This window comes from Phallusia mammillata, chromosome 3 (assembly GCF_965637545.1).
Source record: "Phallusia mammillata chromosome 3, kaPhaMamm4.hap1.1, whole genome shotgun sequence".
Lineage (NCBI taxonomy): Eukaryota > Metazoa > Chordata > Ascidiacea > Phlebobranchia > Ascidiidae > Phallusia > Phallusia mammillata.
The window spans coordinates 2639657-2649696 of NC_137254.1; the positions used below are offsets into that span (position 1 = coordinate 2639657).

Here is a 10040-nt window from a genome sequence, read left to right on the forward strand (position 1 = left end):
TTTCGCCTGTTTTTGAGTTATTTTTTTGTTTGTGCCCAAATTTACAGCACATGGTGGGCCACGAATCGCTATTAAATAGACATTTGGGCCACAAACCAAAAAAGTTTGGGAACCCCTGCCATATGGGAATGCTTGGTGACCGACTAATTCGGTGTAGGCCTATAACGCCTTTAACAAGCCTGAAATACTATGATTTATAAATGAGTTCGTAGTGCTCGCTGGTCTGCGTAGACGCTTTGATCGTAGTTATGAATTTATGTTCATCTTAACTAATACTTGTATTAAGTTATAACTGCTGAAAGTCTTATGTAGACATATGTAACTTGACAATAGCAAATGCAAAACTAAATGCTGGCTAGCTGATAGGCCTGTGAGGTTAAGGGGCTGTTAAAGTAAGTCTGTCAGAACTGTTAATAAAACTGCAAAACTGCCTCAAGAGAAAATTATTATGTCCATAACCAAAATAGAGGACGTAAATAGTTAGAGTACTATTTGCAAAATAATGTTTGTATTAAACATAATTAGACAAGAAAATAACAAAAAGTTTCGATTTTGACAATGCGTTTAACATAAACAACAATGACAAATGTATTTTTAAAACAAAGAAACAAAGATCACATTTTTTCAAACGTAATTTGGTGATCACATTCAATGCAAGTTTTAGTATAAATGTCCTCATCAGTTTCAGACTGTTTTTCAGGACCAAACACATGTGTATGAACTTTGGATTTTACTTCAAAAAGACTGCTTCGGACCTACAACAAAAAAAACCAATCATTACCAATTTGATTAGGTAAAGCATAATAATTTTACTATAACTTTAAAAAGTTAAGAAATTTGTTGAGAAACTGTCAAAACACAGAACAGACATGTACAGTAGAATAAAATTGCTAGGGTGGCTTTGCTTTGAGTGGCTTGCCTCACATGTTATGCAAAAGGGGCTTTTAGAGTTTAAATACTACTTAGAGCAGTGGTTCTCAACCTTTTTGGCTTTGTGGACCCTTTCTGATACTGTCAAGCTAATCGGGGACAACCCTTATTTTTTGTCCTTTTTACAACCAAAACAGGGTGCAGCAAATACCAATCACAGTCGTCCAAGGACCATAAAATCTATCTCTTTGTCTGGGTTGCGACATAGGACATCAAGAAACAAAAAACATTTCATTGTGATGTGATGTTGTATGCCACTGACAATTTATCTGTTTTGCATCACAATGGGGTTAAAATTTAGTGATGCATTTTGGTTTTTCGCCTAAAAACAATGTTTTATACAAGTTTCATGCTTTTTGAAAATGCTGTAACATTTTTTAACCGCGCTTTATCTCGTTGTGCACGAAATTAGGAAGTTGTCATGCACCCCCTAAAAATGCTTTGCATACCCCCGGTAGAGAACCACTGCCTTGAGAGTTCATCACACTACCAAGTAAAGAAAAAACACATTAATTTGTTTTTCATACTTCTTGTCTAAGCTTTTTCATGTTCTTGTTAAACTTTTTCTTCTTTGCAATCTCCCTTTTTTGCTCTCTTGATTCCCGTTCCTCCTCAAGAGCTTCGGGAGTTTTCCAAACTTCCAAAGCTCGTTCTTCAATCTGAAAAATTTGACCAAATTCTTTTTTAAAACACTACAGTGGTTCTTGGTGTTTATGGCAATTTTCCCTTTGGACAAACATAGTCATTGACAATCACTGTTTATGACAATTAATAATGTAACAAACTCAGTCAATGAATATGCAAGGAATAATCATATTTCACCAAAATGAATACAGATGAAGTGGTTGCACACACAATCCACATAATTGCATAGAAATTCGTAAAACTTAAGTAGCCTAAAAACTTGTCCATGAATATACAGTAAAGCCGGTTAATCCGGACCGGGTTTGGACCGAAAAATTGTCCGGATTAGGCTAAGATCCAGATTAACTAACATCAAGTAGTTCAAGACTTACCACATTACAAATTATTTACACCTCAAGTTTTTCTTAGGCAACGATCCGGATTAACTAAATCTGGTTTAATCAAGGTTTACAGTATATGCATAAATTCAGTTAATAGCATAAAAACCTTGCAGTGATAGTTGCCTAGGTTCAATTTTAACAGCGTCTAGTTCAGTGGTTCTTAACCTTTTTGGTGTAGTTTCCCACTTAAGTCAATCACCAACTTCGAATTTCCCCCTCTGTTATTTTTATAATCATGTTTTGTGCCCTACGTTAACAAGAAATATTCTTTAAATGAAATAATTTTTGTATACTGCAATCTTATTTAGTTTAAATAGTGCTTCTGTGAGAGATTAAACTGTTTGGAATACTGAAGAGCCTGCTCTACTTGCATTAGTCATTCATTGCATCACAATCAACAAAGGAAAGGCTTTTATTCGCGAACAACAGCAAAGTCATTGATGGTTTTAGTCTTGTCTGTGATGTAACAAACGGCCTTTGGATTTGTACATGTCTTGTAACTCTTGGTTAAATCAATCTTACATGTTGTTGCAGAAAATTTTTAGTAAAGTATCTTTCAACGGTTAATTCAAAGCCGGATTCGACCCTCGAGCGCGAGTTTGCTCTTTTCAAGCTTACATAATTTCCCACCGAAAACATTAAATTTCCCACCGGTTAAGAACCACTGGTCTAGTTGCTTACCTGAAGTCTAAGGTATAGTTTCATGTCGCCCCATCTACGGTTGTGTGGGTTTTTACGCACCACATATTTCAGGATTGGTTCACGTTTTGTAATGTCAACTTCGCTTAGCAAGTAGGTCTCCTAAATTGAGAGAAACAAATGTTTTTTTACACAATGTTATTATTACTGTATCTCAAAATAATTTTTGCTTACAAAACTAGAATGGTGGCTTTCTGATATACTTCCATATTATATATTCTATACGATATTTATCCATTTTACTATACACATCATTTGATCTACACATATGATTGTTTTTGTAAACAAAAACTAATGGGTCCCCACACGCGCGTTTGTGCGGATTTACGGTAAACAAATGTTGCGGTGATTTTTTAATTCTTAAGAACAAATTTTTACAAACATTAACCCAACAATAAAACAATTTGTTTGTATTTTTTTGCACTATTATTGTCGTATAATTACAAAAACATTAGAAAAGAACGAAACAAATACTTTCAATTTAATCTCTTGCTTTGACCCAGATGTTGTCGTCCAAGGTCGGGTTTTAAACACAATTTTTTTCTAGAAAGCTGTAACAGTTGTGTTACAGACACTTTAAATTAAAAAGCGATTTGCTGCAAGTGTATACATAACAAATTGTTTTTCATTTAACTTTGTTTCGCAAAACGAGTACCATTGACCTGTAGTAACCTTTTAGGGTGCACACACCAAACGACTGTTTGGCCTTTTGACACCGTTTTCAATAGCACGCCGTCCTTAGTGTTCAACAACACTGTTTGACCTAATTTATACATGCCTTGAGTATTTGATTAAAAAAAACGCTACGTTATGACGAAAGAAAGTTCTGAACAGTGTTAGTAATACCTACTAATTGACCTTAAGTAACTCGTGGTCATGCAGCGGCCAACCTGACAATGAGCATTTAAAAAAAATTATCTTCCAAAAAAGTCAAGTTTATTTTTTCATATTTAGTCTGATTAACAAAGTTTTGCTTGACATATACGAAACCGAAGCACGGTTATTAGGTTTAAATCACGTCATAGGTGTGAAACCTTTGCCAAAACTGAAAATGTGAGTGATAACTTAATAAAACGACATAGCATTGCTGTGCAAAACAGCTGATTCTAATCACCGAAACGACCTCTCGTAAAACGTCTGTCCGATGTCAAGCCGAGCCCTCCCGCTCTGCCCTATTATTCGTAAACGTACTCTCTTGGGACTTCTGCCTACAGTGTCTTTCTTGACCAAACGAGCGTTAGACACATTTACGTTTCGGGGGCCTGTGGGTGTACCGCTAGGTCATTCGGGGTCAAACTTTTGGAGGATCAAGTTCAGATTAATAACTAACATCTGTCCAAATTTGAATAAATTTGAAGCACGCTTTCTTGACCAAACGAGCGTTTAAACATTTTACGTTTCGGGGGTCTGTGGGTGAACCGCTGGGTCATTTGGGGTCAAATTTCACGGGGACCAAACTCGGATTAATAACTAACATCTGTGCAAATTTGAATAAATTTGAAGCACTCTTTCTTAACCAAACGCGTCTAACAAGCCAGCGTTAGACAGAAAAAAGAAAAAAAAAATACGGACAAAAACAATATGTGTCCCCTTCAGGGAAGGGGACCCATAATTAACCAAACCCAGTGGTGGGATTCAGCCGGTCCGTAACAGTTCTATAGAACCGTCTCACGAAATTTTCTGAGATCAACAAACCAGTTAGCATTACTGGTTACTGTCAAACGACTTTTTGTAACAGAACGAGTTAAAAATATGACTTTTGTGATAGAACCGGCTGAAATAGAACCAGGTTTTGTAAGAAAACCGGCTAAAACTTAAATCCAGCCTCTGACCAAACCATTTTGTGAATGTTTTAGTCACTGATATAATAGATAAAACACTTATATACTTAAAAAAACAAAAACAGCAGTTTTGTCAAGTAGCATATGCCATGAAAAAAATATAATAGAAAATAATGAACAAGCGTTTTGTCTATCAAGTTGCTAATATGGTAAACAAAATACTAAACATCGTATTTTAACAAATAGGTTTTCAATAAATAATTGACACCAAACAAAATGCTATATCTTTCCATTAAAATGTCTTTGCATCAATGTAAAAGTATCACACAAATAAATGATAAACTGCAGACAGTGCACATTATTGGACCTATAAGGTCTCATCAGTGCAGCTGGTGACAGCCGCATTGGCTAGTGTAGCCCATTTGTGGCATAACACAGAATAGGTGAGGCATGGGTTTTTCACCCTGTTACTCCCAACAAACTGGAGTACAGTTGGATTGCTATACTAGCCAATACGGCAGATCTCTCATTACCACCTGCACTGATGAGACCTTATAGGTCGAAACAGTGCGCACTCTCTGACTTTCAATATGAATGAAATGCAGATTTATGCCAAAAACAATAATTCACTCACCCGAGCTTCCGTTTTTGTGATGACAGAGTGTTTTTCTTCTGGATCTCTGCACTTGTCACAAACTTGGTGGTCGTAGGTGGTCAATAAGTAGGAATCCTGGAATGGCTTGTCACATTCGAGACAAATGCTGTCATCACCAGCTATTACTGGAGCTGGTTCTTCGACACGGTTTAATTTTCGAGGTTTTACGTCAGGATTTTCTTCGAGTAGAAAACCACCTCCTGTATCGATTATTCTAAAATAGGGAAAAGAAAATACAGATAAGTCTGGTCTATTGCGTATCAGATAATCAAGTATTCTGCTTAATTGGGATTGTAAATCCTAAGCCAGTGGTTCTTAACCTTTTTGGTGTGGTTTCCCACTAAAGTCAACCACCAACTTCGAATTTCCCACTCAGTTATTTTTATAATCATGTTTTGTGCCCTACGTTAACGAAAAAATATTCTTTTAAAGAAATAATTTTGTGAAGCGATTTGGTGTGGAACTCCAAACTGCAAAGTTTTTTGGATATATTAAAGAGTTTCCTCTGCTTGCAATAGTCATTTATTGCATCACAATTAACAAAGAGAAGGCTTTCATTCGCGCACAATAGCAAAGTCATTGATACTTTTAGTCTTGTATGTGATGTGACAAACGGCCTTTGGATTTGTATGTGTCTTGGAAGCCTTGCTAAAATTAATCTTGTTGTTGCGGAAATCTTTTAGGAAAGTAACTTTCAACGATTAATTCAAAGCCAGGTTCGACCCTCGGGCCCGAGTTTGGTTACCTGACTTACATAATTTCCCTCTGAAAACATTAAATTTCCCACTAGTGGGAAATTTCCCACCGGTTAAGAACCACTGTCCTAAGCCTATCTATTGTCCAGTAAAACTTGGTGTTTGCATATTCTTTGTAATTGCATAAAAATCATGGAAATTTAAATTTGTTTTAAACCAGATACATTTAATATAGTATAGTCCAGGGGTCGGCAACCTTTAAGGCGACGCATGCCAATTTACTTGTTATTTCCATGTGTTAATGACCTCGCGTGCCAACGTTTTTGTAAATAATACTGGTTCGTGCCAACAAATATTAATAATAAAGAGAAAGCAGAGTATTTTGTGCATGTAAAGCTGAAATTTAAGACAATGGCATGACAAAAACTATAAACAAGCAGTGCAACAGGTTAAATTTTTACTTTAATATAACATGCAAACCGGTTGGCGTGCCATGAAATACCACCTCGCGTGCCAGGGGTTGCCGGCCTCTGGTATAGTCTTTAGACAAGACCATTTTTACTGCACAATTGAACAACATATTGTACTCTGTTACATGATGGAGAGCAAATTGATATGTCAGCAGAATGAAAGGATAAGTTGTGCTAATGGCAATTTAAATATTTAGGGGCTGCCTTGAACTGCAGTTTCTTTAAACCAGCTGTTTTTTAAAGTGGTGTATCCAGGTTTTTATGAAGGTTATGAAGGTCATCAAAAGTTTTACATGAAATGCAAAAAGGCTGAGCAATGTAACACATGTTGCTCTGTAAAAAAACTTGAGCATTTCACTTTGATGCTCGGCCGAGCACGTTTGGGTGCATTATGACGTCACAAAAAAGGCTCTACAAGGTCTCTTACGTCACCGGCGGTGTTTTATTAGGCTGTACATGCCCTTTAAATACGCGTTTTTTCACTATCTAATACATTTGAAAAATCATTCATATGTTAGCAGGGCATGAATATGCAAATTTAACGCTCGGGTCAGTTTGTGCAACTGCTCGGCCGAGCACCGAGAATTAAAAACCGCGATGCTCGGTACCGAGTACGCGGGTTCTGGCTCGGCTCGGCCCATCCCTAGTAGGTAGGTTTAAAATTGGCTAATACAAGCACAATTTGTTAGGTTTTAATTTTACCTGCTACATCCTGTGGTGGTTTTTGTTCCTAGCAGTTGCTGTTGTGAAAGCCGAGATTGTCGAAGAAGCAATGCCTTCTGACGATTCCGTTCGATTCTGGCTTTTTGCGTCGCAGTTAGTTCTTTCTTTGGTTTTGTAACAGTTTCATCATTTGTCGCTTTTGTACTTATTTCTGTTTCTGGTTTGTTACTTTGTTCAGTTTCGACAGTTTCAGATTTTCCACATATTTCGGTCATTATGTATCAGAAAGTCATTTTGAAAACAGTTTTCGTTCCAGTTGTCAAATTATATAAATATCTGAAATAGTTTGGCAGTAGTTACAATTGAATGTAATGCTACAGGCAATGGAAACTGCACACAAATGAGTTTCTGTTTTAACGAAATAAAACACAGTACATTCACAAAGTAGCCTTTAATCATATTTTACAGCAAATGGGTCAAATACAAATAAGTTTTGTGAACACAAATAAGCATCTGTTATAATTTGAGCCTTGTTAATTGCAAATTGCTCAGTACCGAATTATAAATACCAAAGTGTTGATTAAATGCTCTAGAAAAAAGGTTGAAAAATTAAAGGTTCAATTGATCATATAAGTCTAGTTTTAGGGCTTTGAAAAAACAACATTTTCAGTGTGAAGCCTAGTAACTTTTGCGAATTAAATTGGAAGATTTGGAAAATTGTTCTTTTTGCTTGTTCCATGTGTCTTTAGAAGGGACAACCAAACAAAATAATTGTGGCACACTGGCCACTGAGTCAAACAAATGTGCTAAGTCACTTTTTGCAAAGAATTATGGCAAAAACTATATATATGTCAAAGCAAGTTTTTTTTTAGTATCAGTATTTGATGAAATATATACTGCCAAAGTATTGAATGATTGAACGATACAGCACATAGCATCAGGTATCGGCACCAATACAGTAATATCGGGCCAACCAAACTAGCAACACAATTGAAACTTAATTTAAATCGGAAAATACTTAAAAGTTTTGAAATAAAGAAAACTAATACACAAGACTTGTTAGTAAAGTTTCCATTTTTTGAATAAAATGTCTTCCGTGAAGTTGCGGCCAATTCACTTTCATCCATACTCCACCAAGTGGCAAATATTTATCGCTTTCCAAGGAAAAATCAGGGTCATCGTACATCGTGCCTTCTAGCTGACTCCTATCATGTGCTTTAGTGTATTGCACATGTGTAGTGTACTGTATAGGTCCCCCAATCATTTCATTACATGCTATAGCTACACTAACGGCACCGTTGTTGGATGAAATAAGAACAGAACCTCTGTTTTTTATGTCAGGCGTTAAGCCAAGTGAAGAATGAGGGCTGACATGAAGCATGGTCCAACCTAGAGTCCGAGAAAGCACTTGAACGGTCATTAGTTGGTGCGAAGCCACAAGAGATACAAAGTAATTGTGTAGGTCAGTTGGATCAACAGAAAGTGTAAGGCTTCGTGCGTCACGCTGTAGAATTTTAATACAATCTGGCTTGACGATAACTTGCACAGCGGAACGATAACAAGACTCAAAACCAGAATTGGCAATTGTTAATCGTGCACTGGACTCGGTCTTACTGCTAGCCAAAGACCAATGTGCTAATACATCTGGATCACTAAACTCATTGCTTAAAAGTTTAATGGTGTCACACACTCTTTGTCGGACTTCATAGTGCTTTGACATGGAAATAAGGACGTCCACAAATGAAAGGCTTGTCTTTTTTGCTGTAGCTGCAAGCTGGTTTAAACTGTTATGATGTACAGCGGCATGACGCATTTGCGTGGTCAAGCCCAATGCAGCTGTTGTTGGGTGCGGTGGCGAAATGTTAAGTCGTTTTGAGAAGTAACGAAGCAATAGATGCATCAAAGCATTTTGTATGCTAAAAATAGAAGCTTGTCTAGGGTTTCTTTGTGTAGGGTGAGTCTTTGAAAACAAAAGCTGAACACGTAGTTGTATTTTTGGAAAAATATTTGTTGTGATTGTGTCTCCGATTACAACTATGGGTGAGGCAGTTCCTAGTGTTTTTTGCTGTACAGCTTCTTTCGACAAGCGGGCAAAAAGCTCCCGGCAAAACAGCACATTTTGAGCGTTGCACAGCACCCGATGCCACAATGGGTCATTAGCGCTTGACATTGCACTATTTTCAATGTCTGATAACGATAATGTACAGCTCTCAATAGCTTCATCTTTGGATAAGTCCATGATTTGAACTGAAAGAGAGGAAAAACCTCTTAAATCAGAACTGACTACAACTTTAATTGGTGATTTTGGAACATTTGGAGTAAGCTTAGTTAAATTTTGTTCATAATCATCTAAAGTATCACTATCCTCATCGGACTTTTTTATGACCTCAAATGACCCCATGTGCCAATAATCTGACCCTGCTGTTCGAAAACTTAACTCGCCAAGGATTTTTTCTCCAACACGCCTGACCCGCCAACGCTGTCTTAATTTTAGTAACTCAGAATGGTAAGTATTTTGGAATGAGCTTTCTGATTTGGCTTTGTTTAAGCGATCAGCTCCAGACAGCAATATTTTCGAGGCAGCACCCAGGCATCTTTTCTTAGTAATCATTTGCAGCGATTGTTTACTAGGTTCCGCTTCTTTAGATGCAAAATCATACATCATGTATCGATTACTGTCCGAAGACTCCGCAGTTTCCTTGGGTACATTTGTAGGCTTATTTTGTGCAATGGACAAGACGTCTGTAAGGACATTCATTTCGATTACAGAACGCTGAATTTGTGTTCTTATATTCTCCCATGGCCATTGTTTCGCTTGGTACTGTGCTTCATCTACAGAAGTAGAGGTAGCATCATCAGTTTGAGTTTCTTCATCTTCGTTTTCAGCGAGAAAATCAATTCGGTTTGCCAAGTCTGTCAAACTTTCGGACATGGAAAGTGGTTGAATGAAGGTTTCTCGACCATCGTAAGCGATTTCTTGAATTTTTGTGTCTGAAAGTGATTGGAGCGAAATCTTTATAGGAGGCGGATTGCCAGACATTTTGTAAACCTAATTAAACCTGCCAAATAGAATCAAAACCTGGATTAAACATCAGTTAATCTGTTCCTGTTTGAACAAAAAT

At 37.0% G+C, this 10040-nt stretch overlaps 1 protein-coding gene across 1 annotated transcript; it reads right to left on the reverse strand.

Moving 5' to 3' along the window:
* Nucleotides 1-491: 491 nt before the first annotated feature.
* On the reverse strand, nucleotides 492-10004 carry LOC145218183 (mediator of RNA polymerase II transcription subunit 17-like). Its single transcript, XM_080085580.1, has 6 exons — nucleotides 7968-10004; nucleotides 6958-7194; nucleotides 5070-5304; nucleotides 2637-2756; nucleotides 1458-1589; nucleotides 492-755 (listed from the first exon to the last, which is right to left on the reverse strand). Exons 1-6 carry the CDS (start codon nucleotides 9956-9958, stop codon nucleotides 615-617), a joined length of 2856 nt encoding a protein of 951 aa, XP_079941706.1. The 5' UTR covers nucleotides 9959-10004; the 3' UTR covers nucleotides 492-614.
* Nucleotides 10005-10040: the final 36 nt, after the last annotated feature.